This window comes from Nylanderia fulva, unplaced genomic scaffold (assembly GCF_048542155.1).
Source record: "Nylanderia fulva isolate GAGA-0341 unplaced genomic scaffold, ASM4854215v1 Scaffold36, whole genome shotgun sequence".
NCBI classification, from domain to species: Eukaryota; Metazoa; Arthropoda; class Insecta; order Hymenoptera; family Formicidae; genus Nylanderia; species Nylanderia fulva.
The window spans coordinates 1189737-1217158 of NW_028190433.1; the positions used below are offsets into that span (position 1 = coordinate 1189737).

General features: G+C 30.6%; 2 protein-coding genes across 7 annotated transcripts in view; one reads left to right on the top strand and one right to left on the bottom strand.

Moving 5' to 3' along the window:
* The window catches only part of Galphaq (G protein alpha q subunit), a 46432-nt gene that overhangs the window by 15718 nt on the left and 3292 nt on the right, over positions 1-27422 (bottom strand). The gene's annotated exons all lie outside the window — the stretch shown is intronic.
* Positions 5442-7856, top strand: LOC114941889 (uncharacterized). Its single transcript, XM_085485364.1, has 6 exons — positions 5442-5580; positions 5875-6033; positions 6306-6494; positions 6850-6989; positions 7313-7481; positions 7685-7856. The coding sequence occupies exons 2-5, from the start codon at positions 5878-5880 to the stop codon at positions 7395-7397; spliced, it is 570 nt and encodes a 189-aa protein (XP_085341490.1). The 5' UTR covers positions 5442-5580; positions 5875-5877; the 3' UTR covers positions 7398-7481; positions 7685-7856.

Here is a 27422-nt window from a genome sequence, read left to right on the forward strand (position 1 = left end):
AATTAGAATTTTATTTTATAAGTATATATCTATTTTATTTATAACATTATTTTATAGCATTTATACATTCCTAACATTTCCTATGTGTAATTACATGTTCCAGTGAAATATTTTTAATCTTGAAAATATTTAAGAATATATTTCATATGAAATTATATATGATCTGTAATCTTCCATGTAAGTAGATATCAATATTGCATGATTATGCTGGGTCAGAAAAAACCTAGCTTAATCATGTAATTTTACATAAATATTTTTTTCAGTGTATATCAAACCTTTGTTTTCAAGAGGTCTATGAAAATATGTGAATTTTGTTAATTTTTTCAAGAAAAATCTAAAATGCGTTCGCCAATTTCGTAGAGTCCCGACTCGCTTAAATCCCTGTCAGTTATTGTTCGAAACTGCAACAACAGCACGATTATACGATACGGGAACAGTGCGTTTGTCGTGCTTGTTTGCTTAGGCGCTTAAGACTCTCTTTGAAGTCTGTATCTTCGCCAAGTTACGGCTCTATCACCGATCAATGTCAACGATGATTACATCATGATAACTGCATCGCGCGCTAATCTTCTCGCTTCTTGCGTTAGCGTATACAATTCACAATGCAGTTAATTAAGGTGCATAATTAATTGAATGACTCATACTTATATATAACCGCCGAGTATTTTTCCATAAAACTTATCATACAATACATGTTAAGTTTTTAAAATATATTCTACTCAGTTGTTTATATTTCTATTTTATATCGTATGATAAAAATACGATATCTAAATGTTAGAGAAATGATTAATTTTCAATTCACAACAAATTAATGAAGAGTAATGAATAATAAAGAGTATACATAAATTAGATATTAGCTTAATTAATTTTACCGTCAAATTGTTCTTTCTTTAAAATACTGATGCTTAAATATTTTTAGAATGAAGAAAGAAACAAAAACTTGTCGAAAAATGATCGACAGATTCCATTTTAATGTTCAGCGATGCGTATTCGTAGCTCGAATACTAATACGGGTTAATATTAGTTTGCGCTGACATTCTCTAATTGTGTCGAGACATGGGACGTTGTTGGCAGCGATTTCGCCAAGTCTCGCGATTCAAATCGACTCTTGACGCAAAAAGGAAAAGCCAGGAGCAGAAGCGAGCGATGAGCGGGTTAATGAATGAATGAGAACCGACACGCAACCCAGGCTCTCTTCCGGTATTCCTTCAATGATGTAACTACAATAGAACTAGAATTCTCTCGTTCAACTGAGAAAGAGAGAGAGAGAAGAGGGAGGAACTCAACCCCCTATGGAATTACATTCCCTTCGCGAAAGAGTACGCTGACTCCGCTTATCGAAATTCCGATCGGATGACAAATGCATTACGATTTCACTTTTTTTTTTTTTTTTTTTTTTTTTTTCATTTTCATATCTTTAAAAATCGCAAGTTCGATAAAGATCGCGATACCCAAACCAATCTCCGAATCAAGGTTTCAAGATGACAAAGTTTCTCTCTTCGATATATAAATCTAATCTCATCTATACTTAGATAAAAATTTCTCCGATTATATCAATGATAAAATTGTCTTTAATAAAATTTACATCCACTTAATTAATTTGTACGTAGATACAATGATATCAATAATTCATACCCAAAGTAATGGATTTGTCAAGTAATGGATTTGTGCCGTTTTACATTTTACGGTTTCAATCAACGATAAATCTTTTAAGATTCGCATAAAAGCGTACTATACCAATCAATATCCTTGCAATCTTTGATATCATAAAATTTAAATTTATAATTTCTCAAGGTTCTCTTTCAATGACATCTTTACAGATTGATGTAAAAAGAAACGAATAAGTGTACAAAAAATGTTTAAAATAGACGATATGAATTGTAAATTACGCCACATATTCAAAAAATGTACAGGTGAGAGGTTCAGACGGACATGGCATTTAAGATGATTAATTTAAGAGACATCTCTTTTTATCCTTCTTATCTTCATTGCCTTGTTTTCCTTCTAAAAACAGGTTGCTAGGAATGATCGTAGTATACCAAAGTATCCATTCTCCTTGCTCGACAAGTTCGAGCATAGTATTCGAGAGATGATATCTTGTACGATTATCACACACACACACACACACACACACACACATACACGCACGTACCAAGGACACAACGGATCGGAAACACGCGTAGAAGAGAGAAAATGACTTAAGTAACTAGAATTAATCCTACAATGGTATATTCTTTTCTCTCTTAGCTTCTTTCAAAATAATTCTACGAAAATGCGAAAACTATGCAAAACTATACAACGTGAAAAAATAATTTTTATATGTGTCGAATATTAATGCGCCAGTGGCGGGAATTCGATCTAAAAAAATATTTATGTAAATCTATGTAGAACAGTTTCATATTTTTATCTCGAGTATATTTAATAGACGTACAAATATCCAAATGTTCGCGATTTAATTTTTAGATTTAATTATTCAGATTTAACTCTGATAAAATTCAAATATGTGAAAATAAAAACTAGTAACCAAATGAATAAATTATACATACATACATACATACATACATACATACATACATACATACATACATACATACATACATACATACATACATACATACATACATACATACATACATACATACATATATATATATATATATATATATATGTATAGAACAATTTAAAAACTTTCTTTTTTAAATGCAGTCGATTTGACATAACGAATTATGTCACGTTGCTGCATGTTGCGCCATAACGTAGGATTTATTACATCGTTGCGAACCATTTTTTTCCTACACAATTTTACAATTTTTTGTAATATATACATATTCGCATAACGCAGTGTGGTAAACAATTTTTTTTTTCTATTTTACATTCCGCAATACTTTAATTATTGCGTAATCCTAATTTCTCGTTCGTAAAAATTTCGAATTTACTCGAGCATGATGTTAAGCAGCGCGATATTATATTTCATTATTTTAACCCTCTAGTCAAGTTGTTCTTCCGGTGGATTCCACGACGCCCTCCTCGCGTAAGGGCTGCTCCGCCCTGTGAAGAGGCACGACGACGACGACGATCGACACCCTTCTTCTTCGACGTACACGGGCGAAGGGAAAAGCCCGAATCGACGGACGTGTACGCGCGGAAGCTTTCCGGGGCGGTGGAAGCTCCACCGTTGCCGGGGGTGGGTCGATAGATGCCGACGTGGAGAGATAGGGTGAGAGAAGGGAAGATAGATAGAGAGAGCTGGTTAGAGCGAGAACGAGAGAAAGAAAGAGGGAGAGAGAGAGAGCGGCTCCCAGGCCGCAGTACCACCGCGCCCCGATATTAGCGCGCCACCCTTTGCCGGCACCCTTAAGCTGCCTTCACACCGAATCGTGCGTTGCGTTCGTGTCGGAGATAGAAAACGCCTGAATAGGGGCTGCTTCTAAGCACGAGACAATTTTATAGAGAAAAAGCACGGAATATTTTCCTCAACTATATATTTCAAAATATAGGGTGTGTCTGCAGAACTGATATTTTTGATGTATATAATTTTGTGTAATTTTCTCAAATAATTGTATTAATAATATCTTTCCCTCTTCCTCTTATTCTATTTTTTATCGTATATGTACTTATACGATTAATTGTGAGATAAAGATAAAAACGAATAGCTGTAAAGAGTAAGAACATTAAATTTATCATGTATTTTGTTTTACATTATTACACATAGCAGCTTGTAGAATATTATTGTTACATGGTTATGATAAAAGTAAGTATTTTATATATATATTTCGTAATAATTGAAAACAGAAAATTAAATTATTAAAAGTTTTTTTTTATTTTTATTAAAGGGAGGGATTCTTAATTTAATTATATAGTGATAGTTATAATGTCGTCATCATAGTCCTATAGTCATAATGAATTAAAGACTTATAAAATGTTTCTCTTGAAAAATTTCGATACACCCTATGAATGATTTTCTGAAAATAGCGTTTATGATTTATACTTTCCTTAACCCATACTTATAAATAATTATAAAATATTACGGAATATAACAGAAATATCCTCCTTCATATTTTCCTCGTACATCACGAGGTTTCCTCGATTAAAAGTCGGTATATAATTTTTATAATTCTGGACCACTGTACATCAATGCAAAAATATCTCTTTGTATTGTCACGATTTATTTTTACACAAAACGAGAACAGAATTGTGTTATTTATTATTTCATTTAACACAATTAACTCGTATAAAAAATGATTACTTCAAATATCGAATAATGTTAGATACAGAGTATTAAATAAAACGAAGAGCTGTCAAATTCATATATTTTTATAAAACGAGAAACTAGAACGATAGATGATAAAAGATTATATTCGGAACAATTTCTCGTGTAAAACATTTTTATATCGTTCACATATTGCTTTTCGAATAATCGACAAATAATCAATCTGATTCTGACACATCCCAAGTATAAAAGTTAAGTAGGTTCGACGTCGAGTCAGTCACGCGTTGATATTTTAAACGTATATCGATCGAATTCGCAAACACACTTGCGGTCGCCGATATCGGCACAGAAAAAAAGGAATCCTTGATTCAAGTATATTTTTATTCTTGAACGCTATTTGATTGATTTAAGCATAAAATGCTTTTTGCAATTCGAAATTTGTATTTGCCTCAATAATAAGTAAGGCGAGGGAACTCACCGAAATAAAGCACCCCGATGGTGAGAGGCGAGGGGACTCACCGAAATAAAGCGCCCCGATGGTGAGAGGCGAGGGGACTCACCGAAATAAAAGCACCCCGATGGTGAGAGAAAATGGCAAAAACTAATTTTTACTGATTACATCTATCGCGATTCGAAAAAATGTCTCGGACAAAACTTACGTATTTTTTTCCAAGGAATCCGAATCTGCAATAAAAAATGGGGGTTTCCATTTAAAATTTCAAAGTTGACACCCGCCCCACCCCTAAGGGGCGGTGGGGGTGGGTTAATTTTTACACAGGCAGACGTCCCCCTTGATAATGTTAAAAGTTTATTTGGGACATTTTTTCGTACAATGCTTATTTTTCGAAACATTTAGTTGTCTCAAGTTAAATGGGACACCCTGTATATAACCTTCAGGCAGCAGCCATGATGATCAAGTCTCCGTGATCTGTATGAATTTTTATATTTTATTTTGTCACTGTGTTTATATTGACTGCAAAAATATTAGTTCGACGTTGTCTTTTATTACTGCAAAGATTCAGATTTTGTGTTTCAAATGATTTGACCACCGCCAAGCGAAGGTTAATGATCGCGAACAAAATTAAAAAATGTATTAGACTTTTAGCTACAATTATTATGAAAGAATATATGGATATAAGAATAAATCTAATGTTTATTTATAAATGTTACTAAACTTCTTAAAAAATAGCTTTTTTTGTAAAATAATCTAAAATTTTATTTCAGATAAAGCAATAGATGTTGATGTTTTTTTACGAATTAATGAGAATGATGTAAAAGAGATATTGAAGGATTTTCCTTTAGGAATTCAATTAAAATTTTGGAAAAAATATGTTGAATGGAAAAAAAATACTAATAAAGTCGAACTTCAGGTAAGATATTTTCTTATTTATACATTTCTCAAAACGTAGTGTTGGTTAACATTCATTGTGTATAATAGTTATTTAATTAACGTTTTGATTTTGAAATTTAAAACAAATGATAAAATTTGTTTAGATTTATTAATTTTATTTTATTTATAATAGAAATTAATGTGTACGTATGTTGATTGTACGTATGATGATTAATTGTACGTATGTTAATTGTGTACGTATGATGATTAATTGTACGTATGTTGGTTGTGTACATGATGATGATTAAATAATAAATGGTTTTTTTTCTTACAGAAAATGGTTTTAAACTCTTATAAAGGAACAAAATTTTCAGTCCATAATGTAAATAGCACTGAAATAAAAAGACAAATTGAGTCAAAACAAATAAATCAGGCAGAATGTTCAAATTATTCTACAGAGTCTGACAGTGTTTCTGACTATTCAGATAATGATGTAAGTATTATACTATTAATAAAATTTATGAGATCATGCTTATTTTTGAAATGTAATGTTGAATATTCTATAGTGTTGACATATTTGAATTGAAACAAGATATTATTATACTAATGAAAGTATTAAAGTGGATAAACATATATACATTTTTCTAATTTTTTTAGTTTAAAAAAGCTTAGTCTATTTTATTTATAAATTATATTATTTATATTATTTTATATTATATTTCTTTATATTATATTATATTATATTATTTTCTTTGATTTTATTAGGATATGGAATTATCAGATTCAAAATCACTCGATGCCCAAAATTTAAATAAAGTCCAAACAAAAAAAAGACAGAATGAAGTTAACACAGATTATCCAACTTCAGTTAAGAAAAAGAAAACTGTTAATCCAAACATGCTTGCTGAAACAAGAATCTCTACTTTTAGTGCCTGTAATGAATTAATGAATTTAGTAAGTATTAGATATTTACTTTAGCTTTATTGTTTACTTAACTGAATCACATCACTTTCATCTTGAGGTTTCGGCTTTTCTATACATCCACATTATCAAAGTAATAATCAAAATATTGTAAAGTTGATTATTTTTGTTTTATATATATTTATAAATTAATTATTTAACAATTATTTTTTACTGACTTTGGTACATTTAATTTCAATTCAATTTTGAAGGTCAAGTTTATAATTTTATCAAATCCTTACATCAAAAGTGCAGATTTTTAAAAATTACTATTGTTACTATTGTGTAAAATTACTATAATTACTATTGTTTAGAACATTTTAAGCAACTTTATTATTGCTATTAACAGGATTTAAAGAAACTTCTTGAGCAGTCTTTAGAGGGTAAGGCTGTCCTTCAAATTTACGAAAAAAATAAGTGTTTGGAAGAAGAAGATCGAACAGCTCTTGTAGACATTATTGTTAAATGGCTGCTTTTCCGTTTTACTCAGTAAGTTTTTTTTATTATAGACATTTTTACAAAATTATTTCTTGCTTATTTATGTACTAATAAAGTTTGTGTTGCTTCTGATTAGAAATTTCTGATTAAAAAGAAAAACTTTATTTGTAAGTTGAAAAACTTTAAAAGGCTTATTCAAATTAATTTTATTTTTTAAATTTCTGTTTATAGTCCCAAAAAACCTGAGTTAATTATATTGAAAGACAAGATTTTAACTTTATTTACAAATGAAGAGATACAGTGCTCAGTTTCACTTCCATATGTTAATCTTTCATATAAATCTTTCAATTACTTTATTAATTTATATATTTTAGAATGTTTATTATATTGCTCCAAAAGAAGAAGGGACAAATCAATGTCTTGCAAGAGGAAAACTTTTTGATAGAACTAAAAATTTGAAAGAATGGATGAGGAAGAAAAATCTCCTTCCTAGAGTTCATGCATCTAAAAAAAATACTCATAATTTATCTGCCACAGAAAAAGGTTTTTATTTGCTTCATATTGCTATTACATATTTATGTTTGTCATATTTTGTTTACTTGTAATTAATTTCTTCAGGTTATATATGTAATTTGTATCTTCTATTAAATTTTTTAACGGTCAGTGTGATTTAGGTTAACGTCATTGTTGAGATAGCTTTATGTTATGGTAAATTAGTTTCTTAATACATTACTTCTTGTATGCAGATGTTCAAATTGAACCCTCAAATGAAGTAAAAACAGCCTTAAATTGGCTGAAAAATGTACATGAACCATGGAATAAAGTAGAAGGAAAATGGACTATAATATCAAAGTACAGACGAGATGTACTGTTAGCTTCAAGAAATCAAGATAAAAGACAACAAGCAGAATGTATTAAAGCTACAGCTTATACTACTAGTAAATTGCAATTATATAAATTTTATTGTAATTGTATTTTATTAATTGTAATTGTATTTTATTAATTGTAATTGTATTTGTTATTAAATTATTTAATAATATAATTTTATTGAAAATATGAATTATTTAATTATTCTAATCGGTTAAATGTAATAATATATTAGTCTTAATATAAAAAAAAATACCGCATTAGAATAAACCTTAATTTCTTTAAAGTAAATAAATAAAAACTTCATTGAAGAAAAAATTATATTGTTATAAGCATATTTAGCGTTGAAGGACCGCAACTTTATCTTTAAACTGAAATAAATTTCAGTTTCAATTAAGAATATTTTGCACTATTGTTTTAAGGATAATTTATCCTTTATGCAAGATGATTTCTTCTTGGTGCTATTTTAAGTATAAAATATACTTGAATCAAGGCATATTTGCATTCTTTTAAAGATACCTTTTTTTCTGTGGGCGAGTGCCGATTGAATTAGCCCGTTCGCGAATGCAGAATATGCAAATCGCTAAGTACTTACGCAATTCATGTAAAACACCACACGTGCTAACCCGCCTTCGTTAGCCTTGCTCAATAACGATATATATTCCGCGCTACATTTACGATATTCCTTCACAGAAAAAACAGTATCCTTGAGAGAATGCAAATATGCCTTGATTCAAGTATATTTTATCCTTATAATAGCACCAAATATAAATAATTTTGGATAAAGGATAATTTATCCTTAAAACAAAGTGCAAAATATTCTTGGTTGAAGCTGAAATTTACTTATAAATATTGCAAGGACAAGTGACAAGTGTGCATCGGATATAAGCGATACTTTCAAATAAATATAATAATTCTTAGTTCAAATGTGACTAACAATAAGTTTGTATTTACCATATACGATTTTTAAAACAAGAATATATCATAAGGATAAAATATACTTTACACAAACTTATTTATTATTAAGGCAAATGAAAATTTGTGATTACAAAGAGCATTCTATGCTTAAATCAATCAAATAGCGTTCAAGAATAAAAATATACTTGAATCAAGGATTCCTTTTTTTCTGTGTTGCTAAATTGTTTTAAGTAAGTTGAAAGATAATATTTGTAAACGATTTTGTAGAAATATATTACGATTGAAAATATAAAAAATTATGTTTATAGAGAATTAAAGATGCTTAGAGAATTATACTTTATAATATCAAGCCACTGTGTGCACACTATAATGTGAATAATATGAATAATATGAGCATTTGTGAAAATAATTCTGATTCATTTGACACGCAAATGTCTTTGATGCACGTTGATAATAATTGAATATTAATATTATAGAGCTTGCACAGTGCAATCTATCATTTATAATAATTAATATAATTTATAATCTATAATAATTTAAAGAGATTACTATCTAATAAATAGTTGATAACTTTAAGAGTTCAATGGAGACAAATAGGATCAATAAAAAATGCAAAAAGTGAAAACCGAATTAAATTTAATATTTCAATCCACGAAATACTTACTTATATATATCCTGAATTATTTTGAATATTATCAGGAAAACGTTAATTATGGAAGACTATATAAAAAAGAGAAATAAAAAAGAAATTTATAATTTTTAACATTTTTTCCACAAACACCAATATTCATATTGTTTTTTATTAAAGCAAAATTAATTCTAAATTTCATAAGAATCATCTTCGTGCAAAAAATCCACATTATTGTTGGATGAAAAATGTATACATGATGAGATAAAAAAGTATCAGACTTTTTTCATTGGTATTCGGCATTTAGCGATTTTACTCGCAGTCAAGAGAATATGTTAGTGACCGCATTATCGACATTTGCGGGTGCGGTTTGTCTATTCGCGGTTTTCTGCAGTGTTGTGACAGTACGCGCGTGTGATTACTATTAATTTAATTTCTCACTTCTTGTTGATGAGTTATATACGAATGATGCGCTCAACACTTACATCGTATTGTATGCATCGGACATGATGAATGAATCAATGCAAATTATACGGGATATCATATATAACGAGAGCTAATTTACATTAATTGCTTTTCGCATCATGACTTGCATATATTTTTTTTAAATATCGTATTCGAATAATTTATTGCATAACTTTGTAATTACATCAATGCAGCCTGCATCTTTTTTTAGCTTTTTTTATCCAATTTAGCTTATACAAGCAACTAATGATGTCGAGATGTTTCAGATTTATCTGTCGGTACTTTTCAAAAATATTCAAAAGCTGAAATGTATCCAAGAATTAAGTCACTGATATATTTAAGCTACTTATTTTTTGATACCATGCTACGTTGAATGATATATCATTAGTTGCTTGTATAAGCTAAATTGGATAAAAAAGCTAAAAAAAGATGCAGGCTGCATTGATGTAATTACAAAGTTATGCAATAAATTATTCGAATACGATATTTAAAAAAAATATATGCAAGTCATGGTGCGAAAAGCAATTAATGTAAATTAGCTCTCGTTATGTATGATACACGTATACAAATTCAAAATTATGATAAAGACATCTACGAGAAATGAAGAATTAAGTCCCACCGTCTGGAAATAAATCGCATAATAAATTTAACGAAACACCAGAGATCAAGGCATCCCCTAAACGGAGCTCCGTAATTTTGTTCCGTTTAAGAGGATCGTACGTAATAAAATATTCAAACATTCTTACTTTGGCGTGAACGTTTCGAATAAGCAGCGCGATATATTATACAAGCAATTCGGTGAATATTTTCATTACGTATGTACCCACATATACATATACATGCGTGTATGTACGCGCATAGCAAATATAGTGCGCATTAAATATGAAAAAAATTACGAGTAATTGCAGCATTACAATTGCTGCGTTGATAGGTAAATTAAAATGATCAAGCATAAATAATAATCAGTGATGAGAAAATCAATACACTAAAGAATTTATATGTAGACTGAAAATGTGATTATGTAATATGGAACATTTTCTGCTTTAATACATATTACTTCGTTGGAAAATTGAGCTAATATTCATTTGAACTTCCCCGTATCAAGAATAATCACGATACATATTACTTCGTTAGAAAATTGAGCTAATATTCATTTGAACTTCCCCGTATCAAAAATAATCGCGAAAGCATTTAATTCAATTGTGTTATTACGTGATATTTTGTAAGTGAGCAGATCCTGTTTTCCGCGTACAATTATTCCTATATTAATTGTCCATAATTATTAGCTAATCATGGAATACGAGCAAGGGAGAGAATCATTCAGTGGTATTTCCCGATACGTTCAATCCAGTCGCTGGAAATGCGAATTGACACATTTCAACGCCACACTCGAACACTGCTATCGAATGACTAAAATTATAGTCTTTTGATCTAAACTAAATTTATACGAGTACAGTCTTTCTTCCCTTTTGAATAATAATTAATCGATCAGTCCTTATAAGCATACGCTAAATCTCTCTTAAGTTCCTATAACACTAAAGTACTCTTGAAGAGGCAATCTACATAATTGCAGTTTAATCCTTTCGCATTCCTGTCTAGCATGACGTGTCTATTTAAATAGATCTAATATTTACTGTCCGTTCTTTGGAAAATTAAAATGTAAAAGGAAATAAATATATGTACACCGAGAGAATTTTCTCTTAGAATTTATACCTAGAAAATCATGGTAATCGTGGGACAATATGATATTGGAAGAGTTTCTCTGATTAATATTTACCACAATAAAAAATAATATATATATATATATATATATATATATATACATAGTAAAATGAATCAAACATATTTTATATCTTATTGTGATAGATAGATAGATATATTAATATTTTTATTGTGGTAAACATTAATTAGAGAAACTCTTATAAAATTCTTTATACAATATAATATTATATTAGGTTACCATGATTTTCAGGGTAAATTCTAAAAGAAAATTCTCTCTGTGTATGGGTGAACCAATTAAACTGTAAGTTACGAATTGAAGTCACAAAGCCAGGAATAGAGTTAAAAATTCGAAATCTTTTTAAATAACATTTTTCCTTTCTTCGATGAAAAATATATACATACATATAGTTATATATCGTATATATAAAAATTATGAAATTAACAATTGATTCCAATGAAAATTCTTCCGCGATTTATATTTTAATGTACATATGTAATAATCCAGTAAGGGATGTCGAGGGATCAATTCGGTCGGGATTTTCTCTAGAAATAATTGTTTAAATAAATCGCCGATGCGTTCGCGTACCCCTTTTCTCTTCCTTCAACCCTCACCCCCTCCCAGGAATATATTCTACCATCGTCGATATATACAGGCGCACAATGCACGTGAAAAGTTGCGCGCGGCTGTAAAAGTCCTGTCGACGAGGCCTTTGGCGCACAATCGTGACATTATTTCCCGTACTGAATGCCAACGCCGTTAGGTACATTGTTCAGGCGCGACTGAATGAGCACCGATTAAAAATAAATGGCTATATAACACCACTGACGTAGGGAAGCAATTTTAGTTATTAAAGAGGGACGCTCCCGAGGAATAAAATGTTGCGTCCGAAGTAAAGGTGAGGTGCCGATAAAAGTGACCGGTTTTTGCCGCGGCTCGGAACCAACCGATCCACCCTTTTCCCTCCTTTTACGTACGTAAGAAGGGTAAATTACAATTAACCCCCTAGAACGTCACGTTCGAGCACAATGCGTCACAGAAGCCTTCGGAAGGTGAAACTTTTGTGTGACGCTTTTCGCCAATTATTTTCAACTAAATGACTAACCCTCCAACACCTTCGTAAGATTTATACATGAATTTTCCCCAGCCGATTTTGAAGGGAGCTTACGATTGAAATTGGGGAATTTATTGGATTCCAATGTGACGTTCCAAGTTGACTCTTGAAGCATGACATTTAAGGATTATTGCACTTGAATTAACATTATCGATTATATTTTCAGATATATCAAGTATTTAACACAATAAAGAGAGGAGAACATATTCAATATTTCTCCCATATCTATATCAGGTATCCGATAACGCGATCTTATTTTCAATATATTCTTCGATCAATTAAAAATCAATTTTTTGCATCTACCAGAAAAATCGCGTAAAATTTGACGAATAATCATACGAGGTGCTTCGATACTACTGTGGACTGAATCTCGCTTGAATATACAATCATATATAATAATAATAATTCTAGTCCGACTAGTTTCTGCTGCGAGTTTCTTAGCTTTCTTCATCGTTCCTTTGGTTTTAAAAATAGCTGATTATTGTACGGTATTTATGTCTGTTCTTGACTTGTTTGTTTGTTGTGTGTGTGTGTGTGTGTGTGTGGTATTATATAATTTCCGCATATTTGCAAACTGTACGTTTATATTATCATTTTTATAGTACGATGAATAAAATTTAGTTTCGTCGTGCAAGATGGGAAAAGCAAGTCTATTTTTCTCCTTATAATTTAATTAATTGTTATCTTATATGTGGACTAAAGTATAATATTGGTAAAATTTAGAGTAAAAAACTCGAGCCGTATCTTTAAAACTTGTGATAACTACATAAGAGGCATAGCGTTATATTTTGCAAAATTTGCATCATATTCCCCCTTTTTCTCTTTATAAAAAACAATTATTTTTAAAATAAATATGCTAATAGTTTTCCAACTAAATATGCATAAAATATTTTTCACATAAACTAAACTTTAAAGTTGTAAAAAAATGGCGTTTTATCCATTTGATACAAAGTGGCTTTTATCAAGAAAATTTTAATTGCTATACGATATCGGAAGAAATAAAGAATAATGGCGTTCTCGATAATATACTGCTGTGTTAATAAGTATAAAAATATTCCTCTGATATATTTATTAAAAAAAAAAAAAAAAAAGAAAAAGAAAAAAAAACAGCTATTATACGCTTCTATCTCTCTCGCTGATTTTCGAACACTCTGTATATTTCATATTTTTGGATATGATACGCGCCCGTGGAATTATACTCTTATACGAAGTCACGCACGCGTTTCGGTGTTTACGCGATCCCGTCTATATAAAAGCGATTAAGGCGCGATTAACGACCGCGTGTTTTCAGCGATCGCGCGTGATTGCGCAATCAGCGACAGGGGTTTCAGCGATTCAATGAGCTCTATTTTTAAACGCACACATGGACCCGAAGAGAGAGAGAGGAGCTCGCAACGCTTTTTATCGGCTTATCTCTGTTTATCGACCATCGCGAATAGTAGAGGAAAGCCCGGTATATACACATATTTGTTGATCGTTAGCGCGGCGATTGTTCGCCACGCATACGTCGAATAATTGGGCGGCTTTTATTCGGAGAGTGTGTAACATTATATGTGGTGAATATTTATAGATCCGGTGTCGCGATCTTGCAACGAGGAAAAAAAACGAGCTTCCTGCAAACACGCGCGCGTGTGTATGCGTGTGTCCAAAAAGGTATGGTTTATAAAGTGCTGGTTAATGAGTGCGTTGGCTAATATATCGAAGGTAAAATATCGATACTTCGATAGTTCAAAGTATCATAAGTATTCTTACATGAGTCGTGTGGGGTGCAATACGGCGATGTAAGCCGTGAATAAAATTGGATAAAAATATAAATTTTATATATATATATATGCATCGATATGTATACTCGTACGTAATTATTACGGCCCGACGTGAACTCTTGGTTTCTTCATTTTATGATAAAAAGGTGACGCGATGAAGCTAGTTATATTAAATAGAAAGATAAAAATCTTAATATCAAACCATCGAGTCATCTGTATTTTTGGAGTTATGCGCGAATTAAAAATGAATGATTTCGTAAACTAAGCTTTGGAAGAGTCGAGTGGATTAACAAGGTGTGTCTTATTTAAATTTCTCCTTATTACGTAAACGTTTCAGCAGAATTTTAATTTGAATATATCGGCATATTTAATATCAAAAATCGAAAAATTATGACAAAAAATAATAATTTCCATATTCTATATTCTCGTTGAAGGGAAAAAACTCGACTATAGAAATTCGTCAGGGAATATCGATTGAATTGAAACGAAATGCACTGTAAAAAAATTCAGTAAATTTACACAAATAATAGATGTAAAAATTACATGACTAGTCTGGTAAATATAAAAAATCATGTAATTTTACAGAAATTATGTAATTCCACAAAAATTATGTATATTTGTCTTTTATTGTGTAAATATATCTTGTTTTACATGGAAACTTACAAAATAATGTAATATTTTAAATATTTTATGTAATTATCGAAATTTTTGTAATATTATGAAATACAACCGTAATATTCTAGATCGTGTGGTATATCCGTATGCTATGCGCGCTATATTACGCGATCATAGGTGGAAGTGGGGAGCGCTGTTGTCGCATTTCCCGCTTTTTGGAAATCACGTCGCGACATGTTACTGTTCTTATTAACTGATCAACAGTGATGCGTATATCAAGTACGTCTTACGAGTGTATATTACGAGTGCGTATTAGAGTGTCTCTCCGCACAAGAAAAGGAAGAGATCCATTTTTGTCTACTTGCCTTCTACGTTTCAACTTTCTACAATCTACAAGAAAGGTAACTATAATATTTTATTAATTTTCTTCGAAACACGTACAATAGGTTAATCAGCAAAGGGAAAAATAGTAGGTCTTTTTTACATAGACTTTAATAGTGAAATTATTTAATATATTTATATTTATATTAAATTTAAGTCTTTTATGTATATACTCGCGATTCCTTGTTTGATATTCATTCATTTCGCGCACAAATATTGTGAAAAAATGTTTCATATGGCATGTGAAAAAATGTTTTATATGGCATGTGCTAAATTCTTACACAGTATATATACATGGCTATAGAAACAAAAAATGTAATCTAAAAATATTACATACTAGTATAATTTTTATCTAGTCGCAATCGCGTTAATTCCATCGCATTGTTTAGATCAGCTATTTTTTGTACAATTAACGTAACCTAAAATCATAGTGTTTTGTTTATTAATAGTTCGACCTGACTTGTCGATAAAAAATTGTTTCTGTACACGTTTCGGCCTTAGGGTACGGGCCCTTCTCAAGTGTTATTAGGTATATCCTAAAATATTATATGTATATAATTAATGATATATATTTATGATGTTATATATAGGTGCGCATGTGAACATGATACGTTGCAATATCATTTCTACAAGACTGAAGGAAAAAAATAATCTGTATTATATTATTATTGTTCAAAAGTTTCAATTTAAAAAAAAGGTAAGCTCGATAGTTTATTTATTTAATTATTTTGAGATCTATATTGCAAAAATTGCAAAAAATTCATCGATTTTTTTTTATTGAATTTTGACACTAAATATGACAAATATTATTATAATACACACACACAATATCAACTCATATATAAAACATTTTATGTGCATATGCTTTTATATTTTTATATTCAATGTTTTGTAATTAGTTAAATTCAATATAATTGTAAATGTATTATTTTTTCGTAACTAAAACATATTACTAAATCATTAATAATTTATACAAAAAAATTGAATAATTTTTAGATATCTTGAATATAATTCAATACAAAATAATGACTATATAAAAGAGAATATAAAAACACAACACATAATTATTTTCTGAGTTAATGAACATATACTATATATAAAATATTTATATTTGATAGTTTTATTTTCGTTTTTAATAATTCTATGTATTAAATGTTACAGTGTTATTACTTTTGGAATATATCTAAAATTTCCTTCTTAAATCCAATTTTTTCCTTCCTTTGATATACAATTTTTTGATTAATAATGTTCAAATGTTAAATGTGCAACTGTGTATTTTCATTTATACTTTTGTACAATAAGCACCAAATTCTTCATAAAGACATGCCGTATTTAAAAATAATTTGTCTGTTCAAAAATTGTAGGCAACAATTTGCCTGTATGAAGTTAGCCCCCCATTTTTCGAATTTTAAAATTTTAAAGGTTGTTCCAGGTTGTTCTAGACTTGTTCTAAATTGTTCCAAAAGATCAAATTTAAAAAATAAAAATTTTCGCGAAAAATGGAAAAAAACGATTTTTTGACCTGGCCCCCCATTTTTCGAAAATCGAACTTTTAAAGGTTGTTCCAGATTGTTCTAGTTGTTCTAAACATTGTTCCAAAGTGATAATTCCCTAAACAAAATATTTCACGAGATATAATAAAAAAATAGTTTCGTGCGCTAAAACAGTATTTTTACGTTTTCGGCTATAGTTATTATCTCTTAAACACCAAACTGTATATTTTAGCTAAAAACGAACAGAACAACCTGGAACAACTCTCAATTTTGCTAGAACATAATTTTAAAGAGTACTTTACTCTTGGAAATAAACATATTTTTGTTGTTTTTTCGTGTTTTTCGACCGATAACGACGTGACAGCGATCCCAAACTATAGAACAATTACGTACTGGCATAGAACAACTTGGAACAACTCTCAGTTTTGCTAGAACATTATTTTAAAGGGTACTTTACTCTTGTATTTATTTCCAAGAGTAAAGTACTCTTTAAAATAATGTTCCAGCAAAACTGAGAGTTGCTCCAAGTTGTTCTATGCCAGTACGTAATTGTTCTATAGTTTGGGACCGCTGTCGCGACGTTATCGGTCGAAAAACACAAAAAAACAAGAAAAATGTGTTTATTTCCAAGAGTAAAGTACTCTTTAAAATAATGTTTCAGCAAAACTGAGAGTTGTTCCAAGTTGTTCTATGCCAGTACGTAATTGTTCTATAGTTTGGGATCGCTGTCACGTCGTTATCGGTCGAAAAACACGAAAAAACAACAAAAATATGTTTATTTCCAAGAGTAAAGTACTCTTTAAAATTATATTCTAGCAAAATTGAGAGTTGTTCCAGGTTGTTCTGTTCGTTTTTAGCTAAAATATACAGTTTGGTGTTTAAGAGATAATAACTATAGCCGAAAACGTAAAAATACTGTTTTAGCGCACGAAACTATTTTTTTATTATATCTCGTGAAATATTTTGTTTAGGGAATTATCACTTTGGAACAATGTTTAGAACAACTAGAACAATCTGGAACAACCTTTAAAAGTTCGATTTTCGAAAAATGGGGGGCCAGGTCAAAAAATCGTTTTTTTTTCCATTTTTCGCGAAAATTTTTATTTTTTAAATTTGATCTTTTGGAACAATTTAGAACAAGTCTAGAACAACCTGGAACAACCTTTAAAATTTTAAAATTCGAAAAATGGGGGGCTAACTTCATACAGGCCAACAATTTAATAAATATCTCAATTTTAAGAAACATATTTTTAGACAGCATTCAACAGATAAAAAACAAACATGCATAACTTATTGTTGTAAAGAAAGAAATTGCAATGCTCATTTTAACGATAGATTAAATTTTAATAAACATTTATATAAACATATAAGACAAAGTAAAATTTGGATTTATTGCGGATATCCAGCTTGTTCTACTAATAAAATTTTCAAAACAGTCAGCACTTATACAGTACACATATGTAGACATCATCCAAGTGATAATTTTGATAAGCAATTTGTTACTAATAAAGAATTGATAAATTTTGATACCAATAATTTTGATACCAGTAATTTTGATACCAGTAATAATGACAATCTTTTTTTGCAAAAGGAAAGTTTAAATCAATTTTTGTGTGATATGAACAATAATGAAAAAGCTATAGCACAATTATATTTAAATTTGACTACAAAATATGGCATGCCTTGCACGATATGAATATGATGTAATACGATCTCATCGTGATTTTCTGATATTTCAACGCAAATATCGTAATCTGTAGAATTGTAAATCCGCCGAAATCGATATCGACATCTTTCAACTATCGCGGCAGTGAGTTAGCACCACTAGTTCGCCATTTAACGCGAAATAGACGGAATATTCGAAACTGGGATTAACGTAATATTCCGCTCGATCGAACGACGTGCGCTTCAGTAGCATATGAACGCATACATATACATGTATATATTATATACATATATATATATATATATATATCAATACAGATGCAAATACACACACACGCAACCCACAAGAGCGACACTATATGCGGAATCCATACTTACGGAGAGTATGCAGATGCTCCCGATATATCGAACACGCGTAAATTTGCTATAACTTGCCAATGAGGATAATTAAAGATTATCGGGAGACATCGTGAAACAACATTCTCCCATTATATAAACGACTAAATTGATTACACCCTGTTTAACGATAATGCGCGATAAGATTCACGACTTGTTGCTGTCTGATTATCGCAAGTGTCACATGTAGAAAAGCGCTCAGAATTGTCAAAAAGATATGGAAACATATTTGTCGGAAAGATTTTCTCTTCAAAGAAAGAGATTTATTTTTGTCTGCTATATTTTTAATATAATATATAAAATCAAATATAATATCAAAAAAAATGTTAATATGTAAAATAAAATATAGATTACTTTCTTTGCATGATAAAGATTTGCACAATATTTAAATATATTGTACATGTCGATAAATCGATTAATCGATTCTTGTTCCCGCGATTATCGGAATGAAAAATTCTAGAAACGCTCTTCGGTTTCCCTGATTTTTCTCGGTATTTCTCTGGTCATTTTTATTTATTCATGGACTTTTCTTGGTTTTTCGTAGTTTTCCAGAGAACCGTATAGCAATCCTGCACGATGTGTTAAACGCACGGTGAAAATAGCGTCGTGCGGAAAATATCCCGACAAGGACCTTCGCGGGCTACCGCACACGGATTAAAAAATAACAAATCGATTTTATGTGATAAACTTATTTATAAGGGCCTAATTTTAGTCGTCGCTCGCGATGGAAAGTGCGTCGCATTATTGCCTAAAAACGGAGAAATAATATATATTACATTCCGTGATATTCATATATTTTATTATATTGCGATGATATATTACATATGCATATTTGAAAAATTATATATGTTTCTTTTTATACATTATAATTAATTTTTCAATTTTATATTATCGTTTATTATTAATAGTCTTTTATTTTTAGTTATTATTATTATGATATCATTTATAATAGATTTCACGGTTTGAAGATTTAACATAAAAAAGAATTGATATTTTCGAGAAAATTCTAGTTTCCTTGCATAAAAACAATGAAGTTACTATTTCATTGTAATAATGTAACAAAATTGTATAACTATATATATATATATATATATATGTTACACACAAGTCCAGTAACAAAATTAAAATGCGCTTTTTACAGCAAGATTTATAGTTTTATAAGATGCAAAAATGAGAAAACAAAAAGAGTATTTTTTTCTTCAATAAGATTTTAATTTTGACTTTTCTTTAATACTTATCGAATTTTTAATTATAGTGCTTAATATATTAAAATACAATGCATCTGATATAAGTGTAATTTTTTAGACATAAAGTTGTGTGTAATTTTTTTCTTAGAGAAGATTTAAATGGATTAGTAGACTTAATTATGGAGTTATTTACCTCACTGAAGACCTTCGCGGCTTAACGCACATGAATTAAAAATAACAAATCGATTTCATGATCGACTTATTTATAAGAGCCTAATTTTATTCTGCACAACATTATGCGACAGAACTTGCCTAAAGTAAAAACTAATATCTCTCGATTCTTTCTTTCACACAATAATCAGATTTTCGAAATAAATATATATTCGAAATAAAAGTATATATTATACATATTTTTATATCCCCTCCTAAATTTATTTCCACCCTTTTACGCATAAAATTTAAAATATTCAAAAAAATGTTGAAAAAAAATCGTTACCCGTAAAAAAAAAAAAAAAAAAAAAATATATATATATATATATTCTGCGCAAAATACGCCGCAAACGTGTCCTTTTTTTCGTTTATTTCGGCGAATTCGACGGCGCGCGAGAATACCACGTACATTTTCGGGCATTGCAACTTGGAGAAAAGAAATCCCCGAACGTTCGAGTGTGTGTAACGTGTGTGCGGCTTGTTTACTACACGATGTAACTCCGTTAAATAACGGCCATTCAGCCCGCAACGGCCATTCCTACCATATTGTTCGACAAAGGTCAACGCGGATACACACAGATATAGGTGGCAGATCCGGTTGTACTACACGGCCGGGCTCTCGCTACGGAAGCGACCGCAATCTTTAATGTCACTACTTCCGGAACCGCTATTTACGAGCGCGCTAATAATACTCCGGCGGCAGAGGCAGAGGCGGCCGACTTGATACCGGAGCGGAATTACTCCAGACGAATTTACTCCCCGGCGGTTTTTCCACACCATCTGGAGATTCCTTCTTGCGACTTCGAGCAATTTGAAAGTGCCTTAGTTTTTTTTTTTTTTTTTTTTTTTAAGAATTTCGGAGAGAAAATGCAAACCGAACACCAGCGAAACTGATTAAGCGAGTCAGTGTGTGCTTGTTGTATCAATTAAAAAATAATATATCGCGCTAAAAGACGCGAAAATTCAAAGTTTCAAATTTCAGGGTGTCCAGCAGATGCAACGAAAAAAATTTCCTGACTTTGTCAGATTTTCCAAGACCAGAAATTAATTTTTTCCCTTTTAGTATATTATTTTTAGTATTATTTTTTAGTAGATACTATTTAGACTTTTTAGTGTTATTTTTCCAAATGTATAATTTGCATATACCTATATGATAAATCAATTAAATGTTAAATCATGAAATCCTTGGTATATTTTTGTTAACAATGAAAAGGTTGGAAAGTTAAAGAAAAACAAAAATTTAAATCAATTACAATCTGCATTTATATGTACGATAATTGAAACAAACGTGTCACTATAAACTATTTAAATGCTCACCTTTTTTATTTATATTATATCAAATTTTATTTTTAATATATTTTAACAAAATATAATACATATATTTTAATATATATTTAATGGTATCTAATATCATAACAAAACTTTTAAATAAAACATTTTTAATAAAATTAATGTATTAATTTTTAATAAAAAAATGAATTGAAATGATGTTCTTGAGCAATATTATAATTTTTGAGCAATGTTATAATATATTTTGAAATATATAATACATTGAAATAAAAGAACACGACAATGAAAATATAAATGAACGAATACTGTAGATGAATTAATTTTTAACAACACAGAAAATTAGCGTGCTGGGAGTCAAGGAAAAGTTTAGATTTATTGTAATAAAAAATTTCAAATTATTCAGACAAAGGTAGAATAATGTGAGAAACCCAGATAAATAGTAGAATTTTCCTGACAATTCTAGATTTATAAAATTCCTGACAATGTCCGGTTTCCCAGATTTCCCTGATCGCTAGACACCCTGGAGACTGATTAAGCGAGTCAGTGTGTGTTTCTTGTATCAATTAAAAAATAATATATCGCGCTAAAAAAAACGCGAAAATCCAAAGTTCCAAGAAATTTACTCGATGACGGTGCAATGAGAGGGGAATGTGAGTAAAAAAATTATGCCGCACTTATCAAGCTATTCACGTGGCCGGAAAGCCTAAGATATTATCTTTCTCTCTCTTTCTCTCTCGGTATTTCTTTCTGCGATTTCACCGTTATTTTTCGATAACGGAAAGACAAACGTGCTAGATGTGCCGGAATTATTTCAGAAATGAAAGAATGATGCACAGTAGAACTTAAGTCACATTTATGGCACAACTGAATCAACTCCAGATAAAGACGGCTGGCTGATTAAATAAAGTCTGTAAAATACCTCACCGGTATTTATATCATTAAAAAAAACTTGCTCTAATCATAGGTCATAATTTTCTCAAACCGGTTTATGATTGTTTATATAAATGCATTGCTGATTCACAATACTGCCTTACGAAACGTAGAGTTGAAAACGAGTTTTTTATTTAATTCTGAGACGTAAAAACATTTTTGAGAAGATATCATAAGAAGAGAGAGAGAGAGAGAGAGAGAGAGAGAGAGTTTTGATTATCTACTTGTACTTAATTCACAAAAAAATGTAGCTTAAATTTCATATTTTAAGATTTCTTTATGCTGCTCTAATTTTAAGTTAGAATTTTTTCCAAAAATAAAAAAACTTTATTCGTTACAAGCGAAAAAAAAAGATTACTAAAAATAGTTTCAAGATAAAGAGAGAGGCAAATATATCTACGAGGAATGTTATATAATTTTTGTATTTAAAATAAAAAAGATAATAACAAAATTAATTACGTGTTTTTATTAAAATCTCGCGAGATCTCTCTCTCTCTCTCTCTCTCTCTCTCTCAAGAGATACAATACTGTTATTTTATAAATTCTTATAGAATCACGAAGCGAGAGAATGCATATAACATACACAATTCTGTCTGACGATAAAAATTCGTTGCAGGATCACGTATTCTGCGATCGAAAAATATGTATGCTCGCGTGTTGGTTGACTTGTGCATTAAGCGGATGCATTCCAGCGGAGGAAAAGAACGCGATCGCATATCGCGGATTCGTTTTTCGCGACTCCTCTCGATAATCAACAAAATGCGACAGACACCGCGTCGGGGAATCACTCGAATTGTTCCTCCAAACTCGCCAATTATTGTTTCGCCGCGTGTGTGCTACGTGCATTACGCATATATATCTATATATATATACGTCTATAGATAGTTATATATATGCATATGCATATACGTATATGCACAGATATGTGTATGACGTGGCCGCGATTCGAGCAGACGCCGCGAGCAATCGTCGAAATTGAATTGCTGCTGGCTCGCAATTTACAATTTCGCCGAGTCGACAGGCTCGTTTCTGCAGTTCGACAGCTTGGAACTTGGCCGGATGCGAGGAAAGGCCGCTGAATCGGCGACCCGCCACTCGGCGATCTAATTGAACCCTTTATTTCTAAAATTGAATTTGACATGCGCGAATGCGAATTTTTGAAACGCGTTAATTCGCAATGTGTATACATGTATATAATTTATATAAACGCAGGGTGTCCAGCAGACTCAATGAAAAAAATTTCACGATTTTTTCAGATTTTCCAAGACCAGAAATACATTTTTTTTTTGCTGACTTTTTACTATTATTTTTTCCAAATATATAATTTGCGTATATTTATACGATAAATCAATTAAATGTTAAATCATGAAATCCTCGAGATATTTTTGTTAACAATGAAAAAGTTCGGAAGTTAAAAAAACAAAAATTTAAATCAATTATACAATGTGCATTATGTACGATAATTGAAACAAACATGTCACTATAAACTATTTAAATAATTACCTTTTTTATTTATGTTACATTAAATTTTTTAGTTTTGTCTCGATCAAATATACATTGAAATAAAATAACACGACGATGAAAATATAAATTAACGAACACGCTGTAGATGAATCGAATTTTAACACAGAAAATTAGCGGGCTGGAAGTCAAGGAAAAGTTTATATTTATGTAATAAAAATATTCAAATTATTGAGACTAATATAAAATAATGTGAAAAAATCCAGATAAATAGTAAAATTTCCTGACTCTCTCTCTCTCTCTCTCTCTCTCTCTCTCTCTCTTCCCTGTCTATTTCAAATTTATAAAATTCCCTGACAATGCCCGGTTCTCCAGATTTTCACTAGACACCTTGGTTAATCAAATATTGGAAGTTATTAAAATACGGACGCTACATCAATTGTCATTGGTTGTAAATAGAAAGAGGTCGATTTAGAATAATTTATAATTTATAATACACAGGATGCCTCTCTTTAAATACCACCAAACGCTCTTTCAATTGAAGATAGTGGTGAATAAACGTGGAAAATTAATGATTGCCGTAATAGCGAGGCAATTACAAAGTTTCCGCAGATCTCAACGTGCAAAATTGAAGAGTTTTGGCGAATCAAGTCTCGGTGTGATGTTACAAGCATTTACATAAATTAACATACAGTAGACATTTGTGTTTCTATTACTTTTAAATAATTTTTTATTTAATGGCGAATTAAAAAAAAATAAGAATTACAATATATTAAATATAAAAAAAATTTCAGTGGATGATTATTTTTCTCCAAGTATTATCTAAAAAATTGATTAAATATTCAAACTGTTTAAAATAAGATCCGGGAATTCTAAAATATTCTGCAAGTCGAACGATTCGTTGAAATGTATTTCATAATGACAGCGATGATTTTGCTTCCGCAGTAATGAAAATTCGCGTCAAGTCTATTATAAATTCGAGTCTATTCCCAAAATGAATGAATGCACGGGCATAAAACAAGACGATAAACACATCGCAAGAAGTGATTTTTCCTTTCAAGGGTCATTATCTCTGAGAAAATGCACGATTAGATAATAGTACGATTAATGAACGAGTAATGTTAATTATCGATAATGAGACACTCATTATACAATGACAGAATTAATCAATAAATCAGTAACAGTATAAAACAGTATAAAAGTGATTTACTAGAGATGTTTGATTAACTTCAAGTATATGTTTAAAAGTATTTTGCTCGAGTATTTTAAATTTTTACAAATCTAACGTGACATGAAAATTAATCTGATGTGTCGAAAGAATTAAATTTTTCACAATTGCCTTATGAAGACATAACACAAAATATTATTTAAGAAAGTTACTGTAGAATTTTAAAGGAAAGAAATATCGATGCAATCTTGCAAATAATCTGTTTTTCCATTTTATGACCGTGTATATATATTTGTCATTCTTAAATAAATATTTGCGCAGTGTGAAAAATAAAAATATATACTAAACTATTAATACATTTTACTAGTTTACCAGAGTTTTTACCTCGAGAAGCTCGAGTTATTCACTCTCGAACGAGAGATGATAAACTCGCGAGATTGTAAACTTGTAAGAGAGCATCTCTCGAGCACACACGCCCAGCTAAGATTTCATATTTCACGGAAAAGATGAGTAATATGTGCACATGTGTGAATAGAGCAAAAGCCACAAAGAATATATTCCGGAGGAAAACAATGCGCTTAACGAGCGCGCAACGACTTCTCATCAGCAAGGCGCAATTTAATACGCAAAGTCGGCGCGACACAAAAGAACTCCGAGCTGGCGAGCTCGTGTTACCGATCCGCAGTAAAAAAAAAGGCTCAAAGTTGACATATCAGAGAGAACAAAATCTGGGGAAGCCTTCGCAAGCCTCGTACTATTATAAATGGAAGTTAAAATACGAATAAAATTCAGAGATGAATAAATCAACTATTTATTTCAAGCTGTCCTTTAGATTTTTTAAAACTCAATGTTGTCCTTTATTTTTAATTTAGCATTTTAATGTCAAATATATGCCGTCAAGGATTTGTTTCAACACAGTCGAATTCAGTTTCAAAAATAATATAAATGAGTAAATAAAATAATTAAAATAAATATGCAAAATGTGTTGATTTTTGATAGCTGCGGAATGAGTTTTTGGCCGCAAACTAATTAAGAAACGTTGCAACAAAGTCCTAAAAATGTTCAGGCTCGTCCTTTAGCTTTCAGAAAATATGGTATGCATACGGGCACATAGCGGATATGTCGTGGCGGCCGGTCGGGTGAGGAATAGAGAAACAAAGAGAGAGAGAGAGAGAGAGAGAGAGAGAGAGAGAGAGCTGTCAAGCGCACGCCGGCCGCGCCGATCGACCTCGTGCACAAGACGAGAAACGTACGTGACGCGCGGATGTCGTCGTCTCCCGGGCGGCGCCGGCGTCGGCGTTGGCCGGCACGCGGCCGCTCGCGAGATACGCGCATGAATGAAACCGAGCGGAGCGACTCCTCTAAAGGAGAGCACGTAGGGTCAATCGGGGTATATAATCGTTGACACTTAGGAATAAAACGCGATCGTGGAATTCATCGTCGCGGCTCTTTTCTTTCGCGGTTTTTCCTCGAATTTCACGTTTGTCGTGCCGCAAAAACGAATTTTCATCGCTAGACGGAGAGAATTTTTTCAGAGTTTCTCTGACTACTATTTAATAATAAGAATATTAATTTATTTAATAATAATAACACATACACACAGAGAAAATTTTCTTTTAGAATTTATTTTGGAAATCATGGTCATCGTGAAACAATATGATATTGGAAGAATTTTATAAAGATTTCTCTGATTAATATTTAATAATAATAATATTAATAATAATATGTACATAGAGAGAATTTTTTTTTAGAATTTATTTTGGAAATCAAATATTTTAGTAATCGTGAGACAATATGATATTGGAAGAATTTTATAAAAGTCTCTCTGATTAATATTTTTGTCACCAATAAAAATATTAATATCTACTACAATAAGATATAAATACGTTCCATTAATTTTACTGTGTACATATTAATATTTTTATTGTGGTAAATGTTAATTAGAAACACTCTTGTAAAATTCTTGCAATACTAATTGTAAATATAATAATTGTGTCCCACGATTACCATAAATTCCAAGGCAAATTCTAACAATAAGAGAAAATTCTCTCCGTGTATATATTATTATTAATATTATTCTAATTAATCCTATACAAAATGTCGCTAGAAAGATTTTATCACCAAAGATTGGAAAAAAGCAGACGGAATTTTATGACAAATTATGCTGGATGTGCACGTTGTATAATTTCTTGATTTAATTATAGACAGATGTA

What these genes read in the sequence shown, in the direction of transcription:
- LOC114941889 (XM_085485364.1), top strand. Translation starts at nt 5,878, where the DNA reads ATGGTTTTAAACTCTTATAAAGGAACAAAATTTTCAGTCCATAATGTA. An exon ending in CTGACTATTCAGATAATGAT is followed by an intron (nt 6,034 to 6,305) that starts GTAAGTATTATA and finishes TGATTTTATTAG; the next exon opens with GATATGGAATTATCAGATTC. An exon ending in GTAATGAATTAATGAATTTA is followed by an intron (nt 6,495 to 6,849) that starts GTAAGTATTAGA and finishes TGCTATTAACAG; the next exon opens with GATTTAAAGAAACTTCTTGA.